The sequence below is a fragment of the Hyla sarda genome, chromosome 5, assembly GCF_029499605.1.
Source record: "Hyla sarda isolate aHylSar1 chromosome 5, aHylSar1.hap1, whole genome shotgun sequence".
NCBI lineage: Eukaryota > Metazoa > Chordata > Amphibia > Anura > Hylidae > Hyla > Hyla sarda.
Genome location: NC_079193.1, coordinates 52685900 through 52708191, shown reverse-complemented (window position 1 = coordinate 52708191; position 22292 = coordinate 52685900). Strand labels below are relative to the sequence as shown.

General features: G+C 41.7%; 1 protein-coding gene across 1 annotated transcript in view; it reads left to right on the top strand.

Annotated features, from left to right (window-relative positions):
- PITRM1 (pitrilysin metallopeptidase 1) overlaps positions 1-22292 on the top strand; it is a 90908-nt gene that overhangs the window by 21406 nt on the left and 47210 nt on the right. The window contains exons 4-10 of the mRNA XM_056519505.1: positions 6238-6389; positions 9809-9923; positions 10212-10308; positions 10711-10871; positions 16047-16173; positions 19860-19948; positions 20328-20456. Coding sequence (XP_056375480.1) covers positions 6238-6389; positions 9809-9923; positions 10212-10308; positions 10711-10871; positions 16047-16173; positions 19860-19948; positions 20328-20456 — 870 coding nt within the window. The remainder of the gene's footprint in view (positions 1-6237; positions 6390-9808; positions 9924-10211; positions 10309-10710; positions 10872-16046; positions 16174-19859; positions 19949-20327; positions 20457-22292) is intronic.

Genomic DNA, 22292 nt, shown 5'->3' with positions numbered 1-22292 from the left:
AATACAGACCGCTTTTCATTCTCAGTAATCGCGGATTTGGTTTTTCGATTTTTATATAATAACAGATCTTCTCTCTTGCACTTGTCCGCTCGTTGTCTGGCGGACAGTATAAGAGCCTCTGGATACTGTCTTTCTCATAACCGAACGGTCAGATCATCCGCCTGAAGTTTGTAAGTCTCTTCGGACATGTTATTCCTTCTCTGGCGGACGAACTGTCCGTAAGGAATACCTTTCTTTACGGCCTCAGGGTGGGAACTGTTATAATGGAGGAGGGTGTTCTTAGCCACCGGTTTTCGATACCCTTCACTGACAATACAATCATTCTCTGCTATCAATTTAATATCCAAAAATTCAATGGAGTTTCCTCCAAACAAGTAAACGACATTTTGGCAGTATTGGAAGTATTAAGATAGAGAACGAAATCAGAAAATTGGGTAGCAGTACCCGACCAAACTACCAATATGTCGTCCACAAAACGGGAATAGAATCTGAAATACTGTAAAAAGGGATTTTGAACTGTGTAGACCAGGTGTTTCTCCAAAATAGCTAAGAACAAATTAGCGTACGTACAGGACACCGGTGTCCCCATGAGTATAAACTTTAGCGCATAACTGACAAACTCAATGAAGGACGTAGATTTATCAGAGCTAGTGAGATACTCCCGTACAGCCTCCACACCCGCATCATGCGGGATACGGGTGTGGAGGCGGACCACGTCGATTGAACATAAGCTCCAGCCCGACTCCCAACTGAGCTGGTCAATCAATTGTAGGAGATGTTGGGTGTCTTTTATGTAGGCAGGGATGGACGTGAGAAGGGGTCAGAGTAACCAGTCGGTGTAGTGGGACAGGTGTTCAGTGACTGAGCCCACGCCCGAGACAATGGGTCGTCCAGGAGGTGGGCTCAGTCCCTTATGAACCTTAGGGAGATGGTACTATTTGGATGGTCTCGGATTCTCGGGAACTAGTTTCTCAGCATTCTTACTTGATAGTATACCTGCCGTAACACTCTTCTGTAAAAAAAGATTTTAAGTCGCTCAAAATTTTTAAAGCAGGGTCTTTTTTTAAGGAAGAGTAAGTGTATACATCTTGAAGTTGCCTTTCGGCTTCTTTTTCGTACATATCTTTATACATGTAAACTACACTACCTCCCTTGTCAGCCTTGACAATCCAAATATCCTCTCTGGATTTTAAATTTGTTCAGGGCTAACTTTTCAGACGAACTTAAATTAAGCTGACTTTTTTTTTATACAGAATAGATTTAACATCTTTTAAAACGGCATTCTGAAAGAGATCTAAATGGCCCCCTGGCTGAATGGGCGGATTAAATTTGGACTTTACGCCCTTGGTGAACCTGTCTATTTCTAGAACATTATTCACATTATCCGCAAATTATGTAGCCAGGAAACCAATACATTCTCTTTCAATCTGTGTACAATCGCCTGGAAAAAAGCCCAGACCACCAATAGAAGCCTGCACATCTCCCTCACATTTTTCCTGCTCATGAGTAACTTTATTAAGAAAAAACTTATGTAAATTGATATCTCTCACTGCTTTCGCTAAGTCTATTTCAAATTGCACTACATCAAAGTCCTCCACTACTCCATAATTGAGACCTTTCGAGAGCAGTGTAACAGTAGCGCTGTCCAAAATGTCATTGGTTAAATTAATATCGTTGGAAACTAATCCTGGTGCCTCCACGGTGTAATTTTCCTCTTCTTTTGTTCTTTTGCGACTCTTTCTTCTCCCCTTTTCGGTGCATTTTTTGCTAAAGGGACATCAGTGGTTCTAGAATGCACTCCTGCATCACTTTCTTTCCGAGAGGTCGCTTTTCCCACGGGTTTCTGGGATTTACTCTGCGGGGGTCCTCTGTGAGGATTTGGTTTAATTCCTCTCCCCATTCCCGGTTTGGAAAACCATGTGAATACCTGATCATTGGTATAATCGCGCTTGTCTCGGAGGTATTTTTCTCTCTTTTTAGACTTAATTTCTTCTTGCGAGGTAACAACCTTCTGTTGTAATTTATCAAAGAACGCATGAGATTGCTCAGATGTAGCTCTCTTAATGTATTCACATTTAGCTAATTTGAGTTCATCAGTGACCTTGTTGTGTTCTATGCGGTTCCTAGTGAGCACGATTTGTAACAGGTTCTTAGCGTGATCTAGGTGCCCTTGCTTCCAAATTTCCAAGAACACTGGGTCATCTTGGTACACTGCAGGTGTTTTGAAAGAACGCAGACCTCTTGGTGTCTGGTCACACAGGACATAGGACTGCAAAGAATTAACAGTCCAAAACAAGGATATCTCCTTCTCAGATAAGCTGAAGATTTTCTGCTCCAAAGCTTTAATGTTCATCAACTCAATTTCTGGTTTGATGTTACATTCTGCAAAGTACTCCCCTGCATTGGTGAGTTGCTGACTCTTTATTCATATTCTATCAAGATTTATTGAACTGTGTTGTTTGAGTTTTGAGCACCACCTGAGTTCCCACCGCAGTCACCAGTGCCCTCCTTGAAGTCCGCCAGCTGACACAGAAGTGCTGAGTCTGCTCTCTTTCACTGCTTAGTCTTATTCTTATTGTTCTATGCACTCTGAGCATGCGGCGATGTCTGTCCAAAAGCCACAAAACACGGACACGGACATGGAAGGGATGATCCATACACTGGATGCTGCACTTTCTTTGGGGAGAGGAGACGCAGGGGAGTACTTTGCAGAATGTAACATCAAACCAGAAATTGAGTTGATGAACATTAAAGCTTTGGAGCAGAAAATCTTCAGCTTATCTGAGGAGATATCCTTGTTTTGGACTGTTAATTCTTTGCAGTCCTATGTCCTGTGTGACCGGACACCAAGAGGTCTGCGTTCTTTCAAAACACCTGCAGTGTACCAAGATGACCCAGTGTTCTTGGAAATTTGGAAGCAAGCCCACCTAGATCACGCTAAGAACCTGTTACAATTCGTGCTCACGAGGAACCGCATAGAACACAACAAGGTCACTGATGAACTCAAATTAGCTAAATGTGAATACATTAAGAGAGCTACATCTGAGCAATCTCATGCATTGTTTGATAAATTACAACAGAAGGTTGTTACCTCGCAAGAAGAAATTAAGTCTAAAAAGAGAGAAAAATACCTCCGAGACAAGCGAGATTATACTAATGATCCGGTATTCACATGGTTTTCCAAACCGGGAATGGGGAGAGGAATGAAACCAAATCCTCACAGAGGACCCCCGTAGAGTAAATCCCAGAAACCCGTGGGAAAAGCGACCTCTCGGAAAGAAAGTGATGCAGGAGTACATTCTAGAACCACTGATGTCCCTTTAGCAAAAAAACGCACCGAAAGGGGGAGAAGAAAGAGTCGCAAAAGAACAAAAGAAGAGGAAAATTACACCGTGGAGGCACCAGGATTAGTTTCCAACGTTATAAATTTAACCAATGACATTTTGGACAGCACTACTCTTACACTGCTCTCGAAAGGTCTCAATTATGGAGTAGTGGAGGACTTTGATGTAGTGCAATTTGAAATAGATTTAGCTAAAGCAGTGAGAGATATCAATTTACATAAGTTTTTTTCTTAATAAAGTTACTCATGAGCAGGAAAAATGTGAGGGAGATGTGCCAGCTTCTATTGGTGGTCTGGGCTTTTTTCCAGGCGATTGTACACAGATTGAAAGAGAATGTATTGGTTTCTTGGCTACAGAATTTTCTGATAATGTGAATAATGTTCTAGAAATAGACAGGTTCACCAAGGGCGTAAAGTCCAAATTTAATCCGCCCATTCAGCCAGGGGGCCATTTAGATCTCTTTCAGAATGCCGTTTTAAAAGATGTTAAATCTATTCTGTATAAAAAAGTCAGCTTAATTTAAGTTTGTCTGAAAAGTTAGCCCTGAACAAATTTAAAATCCAGAGAGGATATTTGGATTTTCAAGGCTGACAAAGGAGGTAGTGTAGTTTACATGTATAAAGATATGTACGAAAAAGAAGCCGAAAGGCAACTTCAAGATGTATACACTTACTCTTCCTTAAAAAAAGCCTACTTAAAAAATTTTGAGCGACTTAAAATCTTTTTTACAGAAGAGTGTTACGGCAGGTATACTATCACGTAAGAATGCTGAGAAACTAGTTCCCGAGAATCCGAGACCATCCAAATAGTACCATCTCCCTAAGATTCATAAGGGACTGAGCCCACCTCCTGGACGACCCATTGTCTCGGAGGTGGGCTCAGTCACTGAACACCTGTCCCACTACACCGACTGGTTACTCCGACCCCTTCTCACGTCCATCCCTGCCTACATAAAAGACTCCCAACATCTCCTACAATTGATTGACCAGCTCAGTTGGGAGTCGGGCTGGAGCTTATGTTCAATCGACGTGGTCCGCCTCCACACCCGTATCCCGCATGATGCGGGTGTGGAGGCTGTCCGGGAGTATCTCACTAGCTCTGATAAATCTACGTCCTTCATTGAGTTTGTCAGTGATGCGCTAAAGTTTATACTCACAAATAGCACTTTTAAGTATGTTGATCAATGGTACAGACAGGACACCGGGACCCCGATGAGGACATCGGTGTCCTGTACGTACGCTAATTTGTTCTTAGCTATTTTGCAGAAACACCTGGTCTACACGGTTCAAAATCCCTTTTTACAGTATATCAGACATATTGGTAGTTTGGTCGGGTACTGCTACCCAATTTTCTGATTTCGTTCACTATCTAAATACTTCCAATACTGCCAAAATGTTGTTTACTTACTTGTTTGGAGGAAACTCAATAGAATTTTTGCATATTAAATTGATAGCAGAGAATGATCGTATTGTCAGTGAAGGGTATCGAAAACCGGTGGCTAAGAACACCCTCCTCGATTATAACAGTTCCCACCCTGAGGCCGTAAAGAAAGGTATTCCTTACGGACAGTTCGTCCGCCTGAGAAGGAATAACATGTCCGACGAGACTTACAAACTTCTGGCGGATGATCTGACCGTTCGGTTACGAGAAAGACAGTATCCAGAGGCTCTTATACTGTCCTCCAGACAACGAGCGGACAAGTGCAAGAGAGAAGATCTGTTATTATATAAAAATCGAAAAAAACAAATCCACGATTACTGAGAATGAAAAGCGGTCTGTATTTGCTTTCAAAAACTCAACAAAATCATGCGGTTAGGTGCTTATACTCATACTATCAATTCTTTAATCACTTGCAGGTCTAAGTTTGTGGTTTACGTTATTTTCTGCCCATGCGGCTACTATTACATAGGTAAAACGATCAGACGGTTATTTAATCGCATTAGAGAGCATATGTACTCTCTGCGTACCCGCAAGGGGGCTCCCCAATCAACCATGTAGTAGAGGTGCACGGAGCAGACCCTAACGTACTTACCTTTGCAGGCATTGAGAAGGTCGAGCCTAAGCCGGGTATCTCCTTAGATAAGTTTCTCTTACGAAGAGAAAATTATTGGATACCAAAATCGGATGCTTGTCGCCCCCTGGGCCTCAATGATAAGGTTGATTTTGCTCCTTGTTTTTAATTTTTGCACTTGAATGTTGTTTTATCCACTGTGTGACGGGTTAGTCAATACCGTGTTTGGTTACCACCCCCCTGTCATGTCACTACACACGTAACCTTTGTTGGTAGGTGTAGCTGTTTAGTTACCTGTATTTAAGGTTCTCGTGTATCATTCTGCAATTGAGGCCCGAAGAAGCACGTTCACCGTGTGAAACGGTTCCGTTGCCGACTTGTGTACCCCCTGTTGTCAGTCTCTCCCCTACTGTTTGTAAGTGAGTATGCCGCAATAAAGAAGGTCCTCACGTGAACCAGCGTTGGTGAGTTGCTGACTCTTTATTCATCTTCTATCAAGATTTATTGAACTGTGTTGTTTGAGTTTGAGCACCACCCGAGTTCCCACCACAGTCACCAGTGCCCTCCTTGAAGTCTGCTAGCTGACACAGCAGTGCCGAGTCTGCTCTCTTTCTCTGCTTAATTTACAAAACTGTTTAACTTTCTGAAGAAAGTTGGTATGAGGAAAAATTGTTTTCCATCGGAGTATTCCTTTAATCCCCCCTGCCACATATCTCCTTTTTAGATCCAAGGACAGCCCCTTTTATAAACAGTTTCAGCACTTTGACACTGTTGACTCCCTGAGACCAATCCTTCATGAACACTTTAAAACTGATTAAACTGAACTACCACCCCACCACCATCAGAGAAACAACAACAACAAAACTGTCCCTTTATTTTTAGTGTACAGTTCCGAACAACCCCTCTGGACAGCACCGGAGTCCCACACATACTGGAACATACAGTTTTGTGTGGGTCCAAGAAGTATCCATGTAGAGATCCCTTCTTCAAGATGTTAAATCGATCCTTATCCACTTTTATGAATGCATTCACAGGTAAGAACACTTCACATTCTCTCATTGGTTCAGTGTGTTGAATGATTTCTTGCTCTGAAAGTGTCTAGTTTAGTGTGTAAAATGTCCATTTATTTCAAATTCTTAATGTCCAAAGGAGTTATCTGGTTTCACTACTTAAAGGAATACTCAGTCGAAAAACATCTAATCCCCTATACTTTAGATAGGGGATAAGATGTTTTTCAGCAGAGTACCCCGTTAAAAAGTACCTGTCACCAATTAAACTACTCTAAACACTCCTCCCACCCTTAAAAAGCTCTGTATCTTACCTTTCTTCTTGCTCACATAGTGCAATCTCCCAGCAGGAGAAATCCCGCGATCCCGCATCATATCGCGTCGGTCCCGGCGCTAATCAACGGCCGGGACCCGCGGCTAATACCACACATCGCCGATCACGGCGATGTGTGGTATTAACCCTTTAGAAGCGGCGGTCAAAGCTGACCGCCGCTTCTAAAGTGAAACTGAAAGTATCCCGGCTGCTCAGTCGGGCTGTTCGGGACCGCCGCGGTGAAATCGCGGCATCCCGAACAGCTGATCGGACACCGGGAGGGCTCTTACCTGCCTCCTCGGTGTCCGATCGACGAATGACTGCTCCGTGCCTGAGATCCAGGCAGGAGCAGTCAAGCGCCGATAATGCTGATCACAGGCGTGTTAATACACGCCTGTGATCAGGATGAGAGATCAGTGTGTGCAGTGTTATAGGTCCCTATGGGACCTATAACACTGCAAAAAAAAAGTTAAAAAAAAGTGTTAATAAAGGTCATTTAACCCCTTCCCTAATAAAAGTTTGAATCACCCCCCTTTTCCCATAAAAAAAATTAAACAGTGTAAAAAAAAAAAAAAAATAAACATATGTGGTATCGCCGCGTGCGTAAATGTCCGAACTATAAAAATATATAATTAATTAAGCCGTACGGTCAATGGTGTATGCGCAAAAAAATTCCAAAGTCCAAAAAAGCGTATTTTGGTAACTTTTTATAACATTAAAAAATGAATAAAAAGTGATCAAAAAGTCCAATCAAAACAAAAATCATACCGATAAAAACTTCAGATCACGGCGCAAAAAATGAGTCCTCATACCGCCCTGTACGTGGAAAAATAAAAAAGTTATAGGGGTCAGAAAATGACATTTTTAAACGTATAAATTTTCCTGCATGTAGTTATGATTTTTTCCAGAAGTGCGACAAAAAGTAGGGTATCATTTTAACTGTATGGACCTACAGAATAATAAGGTGTAATTTTTACCGAAATATGCACTGCGTAGAAATGGAAGCCCCCAAAAGTTACAAAATGGCGTTTTTTTTTCGATTTTGTCGCACAATGATTTTTTTTTCCGTTTCGCCGTGCATTTTTGGGTAAAATGACTAATGTCACTGCAAAGTAGAATTGGCGACGCAAAAAATAAGCCATATATGGATTTTTAGGTGGAAAATTGAAAGGGTTATGATTTTTAAAAGGTAAGGAGGAAAAAACGAAAGTGCAAAAATGGAAAAACCCTGAGTCCTTAAGGGGTTAATTGCAATAGGGAACAGAACAGAGCCACCTAGTGGCCCTTTTTTCGATTACATTTTAAACATATTTATGTTGATAATTTTAACCCCTTAACGACGAAGGACGTATATTTACGTCCTTCGCCGGCTCCCGTGATATGCCGCGGGGTCACGCAGTGTCCCCGTGGCATATCGGGTCGGTCCCGGCGGCTATCAACGGCCGGGAACTGCGGCTAATACAGGACATCACCGATCGCGTTGATGCCCTGTATTAACCCTTCAGAAGCGGCGATCAAAGCGTGTGAAGTGAAAGTGACACGGCTGCTCATTCGGGCTGTTCGGGACCGCCGCGGTGAAATCGCGGCGTCCTGAACAGCTTACAGGACACCGGGAGGGCCCTTACCTGCCTCCTCGGTGTCCGATCGACGAATGACTGCTCCGTGCCGGAGATCCCAAAAAAAAAGTGTTAAGGTCATTTAACCCCTTCCCTAATAAAAGTTTGAATCACCCCCCTTTTCCCATAAAAAAAAATAAAACAGTGTAAATAAAAATAAACATGTGGTATCGCCGCGTGCGTAAATGTCTGAACTATAAAAGTATATCATTAATTTAACCGCACGGTCAATGGCGTACGCGCAAAAAAATTCCAAAGTCCAAAAAAGCTTATTTTTGGTCACTTTTTATACCATTAAAATATGAATAAAAAGTGATCAAAAAGTCCGATCAAAACAAAAATGGGACCGATAAAAACTTCAGATCACGGCGCAAAAAATTAGCCCTCATACCGCCCTGTATGTGGAAAAATAAAAAAAGTTATAGGGGTCAGAATATGACATTTTTAAACGTATAAATTTTCCTGCATGTAGTTATGATTTTTTCAAGAAGTACGACAAAATGAAACCTATATAAGTAGGGTATAATTTTAACCGTATGGACCTACAGAATAAAGATAATGTGTCATTTTTACCGAAATATGCACTGCGTAGAAACGGAAGCCCCCAAAAATTACAAAATGGCGTTTTTTCTTCGATTTTGTCGCACAATGATTTTTGTTTCCGTTTCGCCGTGCATTTTTGGGTAAAATGACTAATGTCACTGCAAAGTAGAATTGGTGACGCAAAAAATAAGCCATAATATGGATTTTTTGGTGAAAAATTTAAAGGGTTATGATTTTTAAAAGGTAAGGAGGAAAAAACTAAAGTGCAAAAACTGAAAAACCCTGCGTCCTTAAGGGGTTAAAAGAAAGTGAATGGGAAAGTGTCTGCTAATTACACAAGGAACACTATATAAAAAGTTTTATTTGGTGACAGGTACTCTTTAAATTGTGCCTGCCATTAAGAAAAGGCTTTGACATGGCCATTGTCATTGTCAAGAAATAAAAAAAACAAGGGTTTTTAAGGGTCGGGTCTAAGTGTTAAAGGGGTATTCCGGGCAAAAACCTTTTATCCCCTCCGATAGACATGAATGGAGGGGGCGTGGTGTGACGTCATGTCCCCAGTCCCGGAAACCTTGAGGTTTCAGAAACTGGAGACGCAGCTCCCGCATAGAATGCGGGGGCTGCAGGGAGATTGCGGGGGGGGGGGGGGGGGGGGGTGGCTGGTCCCAGCGGCGGGCCCCCCACGTTCAGACATCTTATCCCCTATCCTTTGGATTGGAGATAAAATGTTTTTGCCCGTAATACCCCTTTAAGATCCCGAACAAGCAGAGAGGAAAGAGTGTGGCAGAGCTACTGGTCAAAACTCTTGAGATCACTCTACAACATGTCAAATATTTTTTAAAGTGACAGCACCCATTTTGTGTGCAGGTTTATTCAACCTCCTTTTCACTTTATTTATTTATTTTTTGCTCAAATCAAAATACAACATAACCTGACCTGAGCTCAAATAATCTCTTCTAACCTTATTTTTGCAGCAAGTGATTACACGATGTACCCGTTTTCAACTCAAAATGCCAAGGACTTCCAGAATCTCCTGTCTGTGTATTTAGATGCTGTATTTTTCCCGTGCCTGAGGGAACTGGACTTCTGGTAACACTAATTTAATAAGAATATTTGGGCAGGTTTACTAATCCTACGTATTTTGGTCAGTAATTTTACCAAGGCCACGAGGAAACTAATACAGGGAAAAAAATATAATGAAAAGATTTGCAAATTTTTGTGTTTTGACCCACTCTTGGTTTTGGTAAAAATATTGAGCAAAATAAGGCAAAAAGGATTGTGGGTGAACTCCTAAAGGGGCACTTTTTTTTTTTTTTTTTTTTTTTTTTTTATACGAATGTTTGTTATAAATTGACTTCCTTTTATTTATTCTTACAGGCAAGAAGGATGGAGATTAGAGCATGAAAATCCCACTGATCCCAATTCCCCTCTGATATTTAAGGGCATTGTATTTAATGAGATGAAAGGAGCATTTGTGAGTTGTTTTTTTGTTTAATCTCTTTTGCATTGCACATTTAGGGTACGTTCACACATACGGGTTTCTGCACAGATTTGATGCGAAGGATTTGTAACTGCAGATTAGAAGCTGTGCTCAATCATTTATTTTACATCGAAATCTGTAGCAGAAAATCCTGTGCATCAAATCCTGCGCATCAAATCTGCATATGTGTGAACATACCCTTAGGCTTTCTTGGTGCGGAAATTCCACAAATTGCGGACACCGACCTAAACATTGTGGCGCTAGGACCGCACAGGAATGCACTCTCAGAGACGTCAATGCATTGCATGTGGAGTCTGCAGAAAGGGCCTGTATATATCAGTGGTTTACCTTGCTCGTCCAATCATTTTAGTGCGATATATATTTTCTCTCCCTTAGACAGATAATGAGAGAATCTTTGCACAGCAGCTACAGAACAAGCTTCTTCCAGACCACACGTACTCTGTCGTATCTGGAGGAGAGCCATTAGACATCCCAGATCTCACCTGGAATCAGCTGAAGCAATTTCATGCCACTCACTATCACCCAAGCAATGCCAGGTACAATATGTTACACTGTGCACTTTACAGGCCTCTAAACATCATAACTGCTACCTAACGTGTGGTCTATATGACGATTTTATATCCCAACTATATGGAGAGGTTTATTTATTTATTTAACGTTTTTTTTCTTTTTCCCTTTATGACTTTATTATACATTGCTATGCTAAGGCTGGGTTCACATTTTGTAAATGCAGTGCGTCCTAGGCATATGTCTGCAACCCATCACAAAAAGGATGCCAGTGTATGTCGTGACACACTGCAGGGAGCCTGACCTAAACATAGTCACCAATTCTTAATGTTTGGGCCACTTCTCACATGTACACAGTAATTTGGTGGGGCTTAATAGTGTGATTGCTGCTAAAGTAGGGTATATATGTGGGAAGTGACCCCAATGTAGACATTTGCTGCCTATGGGGAGGTCATTAAGTGAATAAGCGAGCCCACTACAGTGCCCTTTTTTATAGAATGCTGAATGGATACCTAGGATGCTCTGCATTAATGCAGTGTCAACCAGGGCTGCGACAGCTAATCAACAAAATTCTTAATGAAAGTTGTCAACTGATTTCACTGTCAGGCCTGACAGCTGCATTTATATGGCCCTCTATGTGACAATGTGACATTGGTGGTGCAGTGGTTTGGATCTGCACAGTGCAGGAAGGAGGCCTTTGTTAGGCCTCTGGGACTCTGACAGGCTGTACAAATAGAGAGCAGCTCTAAAGCACCATTGAAATACTGCATTGATGTGTATGCACAATCAAATTAATGCTCGTACATGTCCCCTAGGTGGACTAAAGTGTTTAAAAAATAAGATTGTTTTTAAAAATTTAAATCCATTCCATACTAAAAATTGAAATCAACCCCCAATTTCCATTTTACAAATTAAATAAAAAACTGTATTTGTAACACTGTTTGTTATTAAATTATATAAAAAGCATTTTTTTAATCCAATTAATTGGTTATGAAAACAATTGTTGCAGCCTTTTACCATGTTCACACGGCAGAATTTCCGTGTGGAATTTTACAAAAGCATTCCGCATGAAAATTCCTCAGCAGCAGAGTCCCATTGATTTCAATTGGACTGAAGAATTTCTTCCATCAGATGTTTCTGGCATGGAAATCTTGATTCCGGCATCCACAAAAACATTGAACATGTTCAATGTTTCTGTGGAGTCCGCAGGAAAATGCATTGCGATCTATGAGACTGCGCATTTCCAAGTGGTCCTAGCGCCAGCCTGTTCTGCTGGTGATACGCTGTCAGTGGAATGTCCACACAGAGATTTTCCATGCTGACATTCCACCGTGTGAACTTAGCCTTATGAGAATCGAGCCTTTTTAGAGGTTGATTTTTTATTTTATTTATTTTTTTTATCCAGTTGTGATGTAGAATAACTGGAAACAAACATTTTGTTTCAGGTTTAGTTGTGCCTATTGATGTGGATTTGGTATTATAAATTACTGATAAATGTAATGTAGGCACAGGGGTGTTGGAATTTAATAAAAAACTACTTGTCCACGGGACTAAAACGGAGCAAAATCTACTTGTCTCTCGTGACTATCCACTTGCATATTGAAATAGTAAAAGATAATTTTTCAAGTTTAGTGGTTTTCTATTCTACGCCATTTACTTTGTGGTTGAGGTAACATGTTGTTTTGATACTTTAGGCCGGCCTGATTACAGCAATAAAAAATTGTATAGTTTCCCCCATGGTTTACTAATATAAAAAAAAATCTGAATGTTTTTACAATTTTTTTTAAATTGCCATTTTATGACCCCTGTAGCTTTAACCCCTTTACTCAACAGCCTGTTTTGGCCTCAATGACCAAGGCCTTTTTTTCAAATCTGACATGTGTCTCTTTATGTGGTAATAACTCTGGAATGCTTTTACTTATCAATCCAATTCCGAGATTGTTTTTTCGTGACATATTGTACTTTACATTAGTGGTAAATTTTGATTGATATATTCAGCGTTTTTTGTAAAAAAAATGAAAAATTTGGCAAAAAAATGAAAAATTTGCATTTTTCTAGACTTTACATTTTATGCTTGTACCATAAATAGTCATATCGCACCAAATTAATGATTAATTCACATCTGCAATATGTCTACTTTATGTTCCCATCATTTGATAAACATTATTTTACTTTTTTAGAATGTTAGAGGGTTTATAAGTTTAGCAGCAATTTTCCAGATTTTCAAGAAAATTTCAAAATCTGATTTTTCAGGGACCAGTTCAGTTCTGAAGTGGAATTGAGGGGCCTGAATGTTAGATACCCCCATAAATCACCCCATTTTATAACCTGCACCCCTTAAAGTAGTCAGAATGACATTAAAGAAGTTTATTAACCCTTTCGGTGCTTCACAGAAATGAAAGCAAAGTGGAGGCTGAATTTAAAAATTTCATTTTTTTTGCAGATTTTTCATTTTTATCCATTTTTTTCTGTAACACAATAGGTGTTGACAAAGAAATAAAACTCAAGATTTATTCCCTGAATTCTGACGTTTTTAGAAATATTCCATATGTGGCCTTTGTGCGCTACGTGTCTCTCATGCAGGCCTCAGACATGAAGGAGTGCTATGTGGATTTTGGGGCACCCTTTTAGTTTAGGATATTTTGTTGGCATCATATAAAGTCGCAGACGCCTTGGGGTGAAAAAATATTTTTGGGAGACAAGTTGACGCTTTTATTGGTACCATTCTGGGACACATGTGACACTTTGAGCGTTTTTTATTTTATTTTTTATGAGGTGATATACATAAAAAAATCTATTCTGCAGTTGTTTTTTATTAAAAGAATTTAGGTCGTTCGTCATGCGGTATAAAAGACATGTTAACTTTACTCTGCAGGTTGATACGGTTACGGCGATACCAAATTTCTATGCTTTTTTTTATATTTTAGTTCATTTATAGCATAAAAACGATTTTAGTAAAAAAAATCACGTTTTTAATTCGCCGTATTCTGTGAGCCATAACTTTTTTATTTTTTCACTGACGCAATTGTGTATGGACTCTTTTTTTGCGGGACATGTTGATGTTTTTGGGGGGACTATTTTTGAGTTTGTGTTGGGGTGTATTATATATATATATAATTTATTTTACTATTTTTTTCCAATTTTTTTCATTTTATTTTTCATATTTTTTATTTTAATTTTTTTTCACATTTTTATTTTTTTTTCCACTTTTTTAATTTCTTTTTCACTTTATTTCACATTTAACTTTTTTTTGTTTTACTGTTATACACAGAATTCAATGGAGTACACATCTGTACTCCATTGAATTTTGCCTATGTCTGTCAGTACTGACAGGCATAGGAAAGATCAGTCCCTACCTTAGGTAGAGACTGATCACTCATGTTGCCATGGCAACGGAGGCTACTGTCAGTCCTCCGGTTGCCATGGCAACCATCAGCGCTCTGCTTTCACTTTGCAGAGCGCCGATGGTGACAGTGGGAGCTCCCTCCCTCTGTAATCCTAATAGACGCCGCGGTCACAGTGACCGCAGCGTCTACAGGGTTAACTCAGGATCGGAGCTGCGCTCCGATCCTGAGTGCTGCGGGCGGCCTCCCCCAACGGGGCCCCTCTCACCACCGATCGCTTCACTGAATGAAGCGACGGAGGAGAGGGGGAAGGAGGAGACCGCCGCCAGATCACTGCTTTCGGTTCGTCTGAACTGACGGACCAATAGCAGCGATCGCCGGCCGGGGACCGCTGCGATTGGTCCCTGGCCGGCTTCAGGGAGGTCCTGCTGTGTAGCACAGCAAGTTTCATAAAACTGTCACAGCGCGCGGCGGCGCTGTGACAGTTTATGTCCATCAGGTACATGTACCTGATGTTGCGCGAAGTCACCGCGATTCATCAGGTACATGTACCTGATTTTGCGTAAACGGGTTAAAAAAAAAAATGTTTTTTCACATACCAGGCAGTATGAGGGCTAATTTTTGGCGCCATAGTCTGTTTTTTGTATCGGTACCATTTTGGTATTGATCTGACTTTTGAATCGCTTTTTAACTTTTTTTTCTGAGATATTATAAAGATTGCAATTCTATGGTTTGGTATTTTTTTTTTTTTTACATTTACGTCATTTACCGTATGGGATGCATAATGTTATATTTTAATAGTTCGTACAATTACGCACGCAGTGATATTAAATATGTTTATTATGTTTACATGGTTTTTATATAGGAAAAGGGGTTATTTGAACTTCTAACATGGAAGGGGTTAATGTGTGTTTTTTAACTTTTAATAAAACTTTATTTATTTATTTATTTTTTTTAAAACTTTATTAGACTTTTAGGAGGAATCATTTGATTCCTCATACAGATAAATAGAGTTCTATTGAACTCTATTGATCTGTGTGCTCTGTGATCCATTGATAGAGCCGAGTCCAGCCGACTCACCGACAAGTACTCTTCAGGGTTTCTTCTTTATTAATATACTCACATATACATGTAAAACAGAAGAGGAGGACGGGACAGGGGGTACACAAATCCGGCAATAGAGTCTTTTTCACACGTCAAGCGTGCTTTATCTGGCCTGTATTGGAGTTTCACTTGCTGCTTCTTATATAGGTGAGTCTTGATTAGAATGACAACAGAGACTCTCACCTGACCTGACGTAGTCACAGGGGGCGTGCCAAACTAATGGACTGACCATTCGGCTCCCTGACTAAAAGCCGCATTAGGTAAAGAAACGCAATTACGTACAGTAATATTACAAGATTATTATAAAACCAAGGAAAACATACATTAGGTAAATTAAAAGCACAGAGAAAAATCAATCTTATCATTAAGACCAAGTGTACCAGTAGCGGCTTCGAGATCTAAATCGTTTCTCTTTGCAACAGGAATTTATCCAGGTTAATGCCCTGTTTAGGTTTTACCCTTTTTTCTATTCCTGCAAAACGCAATGAATCTGGTTTACCTTCGTGGCGTTCTAACACATGGGCAATGAAGCGGGGGGCACCCTTTAATGTGCGCAAAGAATAAAAGTGATCGCAAATGCGAGCATGCAATTGACGAATAGTCTTGCCAATGTAGTAGTACCCGCACGGGCAAAAAAATAACATAAACCACAAATTTTGTTCTGCAAATGATAAGATCAGTGACTTGGTGTAAACATTGGCCCATACGTATAGTCTTAAGTTTGGCATTGTATAAAAAAATCTTCTTCTTCTGCAGCTTCTTTACCTATGGAAATCTTCCATTGGAGCAGCACTTAAAGCAAATTCAGGAAGATGCCTTGAGCAAGTTTAAGAGCATTGATCCACACACAATGGTTCCACAACAGCAGAGATGGAGGTGTCCGGTAAGTTCATTAAAATGTAATACCGTATATACTCGAGTATAAGCCGAGTTTTTCAGCACGATTTTTCGTGCTGAAAACACCCCCCTCGGCTTATACTCGAGTGAACTCCCCCACCCGCAGTGGTCTTCAACCTGCGGACCTCCAGAGGTTTCAAAACTACAACTCCCAGCAAGCCCGGGCAGCCATCGGCTGTCCGGGCTTGCTGGGAGTTGTAGTTTTGAAACCTCCGGAGGTCCGCAGGTTGAAGACCACTGCGGCTTTCAACATCATCCAGCCCCCTCTCACCCCCTTTAGTTCTGAGTACTCACCTCCGCTCGGCGCTGGTCCGGTCCTGCAGGACTGTCCGGTGAGGAGGTGGTCCGGTGGGATAGTGGTTCCGGGCTGCTATCTTCACCGGGGAGGCCTCTTCTAAGCGCTTCGGGCCCGGCCTCAGAATAGTCACGTTGCCGTGACAACGACGCAGAGGTGCGTTCATTGCCAACGTACTTCTGCGTCATTGTCAAGGCAACGCCTCTATTCCGGGCCGGAAGCGCGGAGAAGAGGCGCCCCCGGTGAAGATAGCAGCCCGGACCACCTCCTCACCGGGCCACCTCCTCACCGGACAGCCCTGCAGGACCGGACCAGCGCCAAGCGGAGGTGAGTACTCAGAACTAAAGGGGGTGAGAGGGGGGCTGGATGATGTTGAAGGCCGCAGTGGTCTTCAACCTGCGGACCTCCGGAGGTTTCAAAACTACAACTCCCAGCAAGCCCGGACAGCCGATGGCTGCCCGGGCTTGCTAGGAGTTGTAGTTTTGAAACCTCTGGAGGTCCGCAGGTTGAAGACCACTGAGGGCGAATGATGAGAAGAGGATGATGAAGGGGGGGTGTGGGGATGATGAAGGGGGGTGGGGATGATGAAGGGGGGGGGGTGTGGGATGATTACAAGGGGATGATGAAGGGGGGATGTGTGGGATGATAAGGGGATGATGAAGGGGGGATGTGCGGGATGATAAGGGGATGATGAAGGGGGATGTGTGGGATGATAAGGGGATGATGAAGGGGGGATGTGTGGGATGATAAGGGGATGATGAAGGGGGGATGTGCGGGATGATAAGGGGATGATGAAGGGGGGATGTGTGGGATGATGACAAGGGGATGATGAAGGGGGATGTGTGGGATGATAAGGGGATGATGAAGGGGGGATGTGTGGGATGATAAGGGGATGATGAAGGGGGGATGTGCGGGATGATAAGGGGATGATGAAGGGGGGATGTGTGGGATGATGACAAGGGGATGATGAAGGGGGATGTGTGGGATGATAAGGGGGTGATGAAGGGGGGATGTGTGGGATGATGACAAGGGGATGATGATGAGGATGTTAATGACGGGTCTGGATGATGACAGGGGGGGATGAGGTATTTCCCACCCTAGGCTTATACTCGAGTCAATAACTTTTCCTGGGATTTTGGGTTGAAATTAGGGGTCTCGGCTTATACTCGAGTATATACGGTACATTTTCATCATATAATTTTAGATTAAATCACTACAGCTACCGGGAAATTTCAATGAGCCGACCGGATTCAGATAGTGACTCCATTTTTGCCCTAGTTTTGTAACTGGACTTAAAACCATAGTATACCACAGTTTTAAGTCTGGTCACAAAATCGGATACTGGGCAAAAATGAGCCGACCGGAGTCGCTGTCTGAGTAAATGAGATCTGGCTCCTATCCGGCTGGGATATGGGATCGACCGGTTTTGAAATTTCCCAGCCGTATCTGGCAGCCATAGGGACAAAACGTCATGTGAATGCAGCCTTAAAGGGGTACTCCGGCCCCGAGACATCTTATCCCCTATCCGATATGGGATAAGATGTCTCACCGCGGGGGTCCCGCCGGGGGCTCCCGCAATCTTTAATTCGCCACCTACCTGTTTGAGCTGCACACCGCGGCTCACAAACAGCCGGGTGGCAACCACGGGGTTGGAGTATCGTGACGTCACGGCTCCGCCCCCGTGTGACGTCACCCCCTGCCCCCGCTATGCAAGTCTATGTGAGAGGATAAGATGTCTCAGGGCCGGAGTACCCGTTTAATGTTTCCTTCTTTTTAAATGTGGTATGCGTCATGATGATTCAGTAGCCATGTTTTATCTTTATATTTTCGTTATTTTTATATATTGTTCTTGGTTGTCTCATTGCGTTTTAACAAATAAGTAATGAATTGACTGTTGTGGTTCGTGGCTTTGGGGTAGAATTAGATTTGGCTCCAAATGTTATACAACCAGATAAATATCTGCAGACCATGCATCTGAGGTTATCAATGCTGAGACACAAGATGGCTGCCACCATGGTGTCTATTGAATACAATATGTTCACAGACCAGGCGCATTAGACACTCCACTTAGCAGTGTTACTGGAGACCAAATGCTTTCATAGCACCCCACAGACCAACTAAACACCCCTTAACTAAGAGAGAGAAAAAAAGATAATACTAATAGCTAGAAACTTAAATCTGCAGTGTAAGGAAACACATATACAACAATTATAGCAGAAACACTATCTGTTGGCTATTTGGGGGGATTTTCCTTTATCTGTACAACTATTATATATAAAACACACAAAAGAAAATAACTGAAAATACTTATCTTCGGGGAACCTTTACGACAAGTATGAGCAACAGTTGCAGTCCTTGGTCTCAGGATCAGACCCAAACAGGAAGTTGAATGGAAGGTGTCCCACCAGGAAGTTGAAAAGAGCTGGTGAGGTTGATGTCAAGCGGAAGAAAGAGAGACCCTCATTCTCCTTGCAAAGCCTTTTATGTTGTTTTCTCCGCCCCTTATCCAACCCACACGTGGTCTTTGACTAATGTTACAAGAGCCCACCTACCTGTGAACATGCCTAGGAGACCCCAGGTAAGAGACTCCATCTTGCCTTTATCTAACTAAATCCATGTGGCTTTCTGGTAGAGGATCACAAAATAGACTGCCATAACATTGACCATTGCTTCGTTTAGCCTTAAAGCCCCTCCACTTTTCTTATGTTCCAATTTCCTGGAGAAGTCTGAAATGAGGATCTTGTCATTTTAGACTTCTTAAGGGAATTAGAACATTTTCAAGACTAAACAAATTGATGGCACATTCATTAGATTAAGATTTAGAAAAATCTCACTGTAGAAAATTTAGAAAATCTCACTCATTTGAAGTCTTTAAACAAATATACTACAAATAATTTATTTTAAAGGAAAACTGGCGGCTTGCTTCCCCCCCCCCCCCCCCACTAACCAGTATTACTGGCTCGTAGTGCGAGGGACGCTGATCAGTTTGGTGCATACCATGCCCGGATCCGCTGCGCTGTTTGCTAACTGGCAGCTGTGTATTTTCTGCAACTCATTTTGCTACCCATTGACTTCAATGGATAGAATAGTACACAGCAGCAAAATACGGCACAATATTTCTCCTCTCTTAGGAATAAATGTTAGATTGCTGGGGGTCCAATTGCTCTGACACCCAAAATGGTGGGCCTGGCCGAAGCAGAGAGGAGATAATATGGAGCAGTATGTCATTCTGATTCTGTGGGAGTATTGAAAGAAGACTTGAACATTAGCTATTCATCATTTCATTTTTTTTAATGTATTTATTTTGACAAACTTTTTAAAGTGATATACAGTTAAACAACAAAATTAAAATGTAGTGAAATGTATTTAATTTGCAGGAAGAATATCATATCACTTGTGGAGTGGACACATTTGCAAGTGATCCGGCTAAACAGACGATGGTCAGCATGAGCTTCCTCTTATCAGAGTGAGTCCTTTTTTACTTTTCTTCAGATTTTAATGTCCTACTTCAATGATGTTTAGCTCTGTGAGGGACTCTTTTTGCCTCTGTAACAAAAAATCTGTGTCTTTGAAATGTTTATTATTAAAATGTTTATTTTGCAAGCTACAGTAAGTAGGCATGTAACCTGAATAATCTGTTTACTTAGCATTAAAACCTGGACTGACAGTTTGCAGTGGCCACAAGGTGGCGTACTGCTTTTTTCACTTATGGTAATCTTGAAATTGTGAGCAGTGCACCAGATCTATATGGATTTGTTTGTGTGTATAGAATATATATATATATATATATATATATATATATATATATATATATTATAAAATTATTTATGGCTTTTGTTTACTAGCATTACAGATTCCTTTGAGTCATTTACACTGAGCCTCTTGTCATCTTTGTTGGTTGATGGACCAAATTCTCCTTTCTACAAAGCCTTAATAGAAGCCAACCTTGGGACTGATTTCTCTCCTGATACTGGGTAATACAACTTTTTCCCATAATTATCAGTTTTACAATATCTTTGTTTAGTTTTGTGTTTTTCATTTCCTATTTATTTAGTCGATTACAATGAATTTTAGTTACTTACAAGGCTGGGAAGTCTTTAAAGCAGATCTGTCATCTGCCCTAGTCAGAAAAAAAATATTGTACCTTTTGTGTAATAACTTCCTATAACTAATGCATTAAACCCCATACAGCAGATCCTATTCCCCTCACTAATGATTGATATATGCCACTGCACAGCCTTTGGCCTCATTCACACACATTCTTTTTTTTCGACCTTATTTAAACTGTTGTAAAAAGGTAATGAAGATAAAATAAAGCTCTTGAACAAAAATAAATAAATAAAAAAATAAAACTGGCTTACTTGACTTGCACAATATTTTTAATGTGTTTTTAGACACTTCTGTACCTTGCTCAACCAGGCAAAAACAACTTTTGGCATGTTACTAATAGTGCTGGGCAATATAACGGTTCATACCGAATACCGTTTTTTTAAATTTTGTACGATATTTTGAATTTTTCCTATACCCCAATATCGGTCGGGCCCTTCCCCCCTACAATGAATGGATTATCAGCTGCAGCGCTGTCCCCTATCATATGTGTCCTGCGGGCGCTGCTCCCCATCCTACTGTGAGCCGCTGGCGCTTTAAATCAATGAGTTGCGTGCCGCGGAGCTGGAAATGATTACTAAAGGATACCTTACTGATTAATTTAACATATTCCTGTGCCCGGGCTGCACAAATAAACTTTTTCACCTTCCTACGTTCCCCCGTTGCTCCGGTATCTGCCTCACTGTTCTCCACTGCAATCTTCATGCTGCTTCCTCGAGACAGAAACGTCACAGAGCTGTCAGTGTATCACCAGCCGCAGCGATGTATCACCAGCCGGCCGGCTCCTTACATGACAGTGCGCTCAGCCTATCATCGGCCGAAGCAGGACATCGCTGCTGCCGGTGATACACTGACAGCTCTGTGACGTTTCTGTCCCGAGGAAGCAGCATGAAGATTGCAGCGGAGAACAGTGAGGCAGATACCGGAACAACGGGGGAAAGTAGGAAGGTGAGTCAAAGTTTATTTTTGCAGCCCGGGCACAGGAATATGTTAAATTAATCAGTAGAGATGTCCTTTAGTAATCATTTCCAGTGTCGCGGCACGCCACTCATTTATTTAAAGCGTCAGCGGCTCACAAGAGGATGGGGAGCAGCACCCGCAGGTCACATACGATTAGTTCCCCAGCGTGGGGGGGGGGGGGGGGGTTAATACCGTGGAACCGCCATAACTTACAAAAATACTGTCATATGCATTTTTGGTCATACCGCCCAGCACTAGTTACTAAGACATCCACGACTACGAGCGGACACACACAGCTACCCTGCAGCAGCTGGCAGCTTGCTCTGCAGTCCCTCTGTGACTGCCGTTGGCACATCTGCAGCATAGAATACTCTGCAAATGCACCCTGTATGACCCTGCCCTTATTCTGCATAAACTTCTATGCAAAAAAAAGGCCAGGTCTTCTGGGATGCGCCCCGTGTGACCCTGCCAAAGGTGGGACCTGCCAGCTGGCAAGGAAATGCAGCACAATGCCACCCGCTTCATTGGCTTGTATCTCAAGAGCTTTTAAGTAGTGAATCCCAGTGCGATCCACTATTCACATTTCGAGCAACACGTTAAAAGTTGTTTTTAATGACAGTAACGCCTTATAAAAAAAAAAAAAAAAACTAACTTTTGGCACACATTAAGGAAAGCGACAGGAATATGATGCTGTTTGGACATGAACACCCATGTTGCTAAATATTTAAAGGATTTTTTAATGT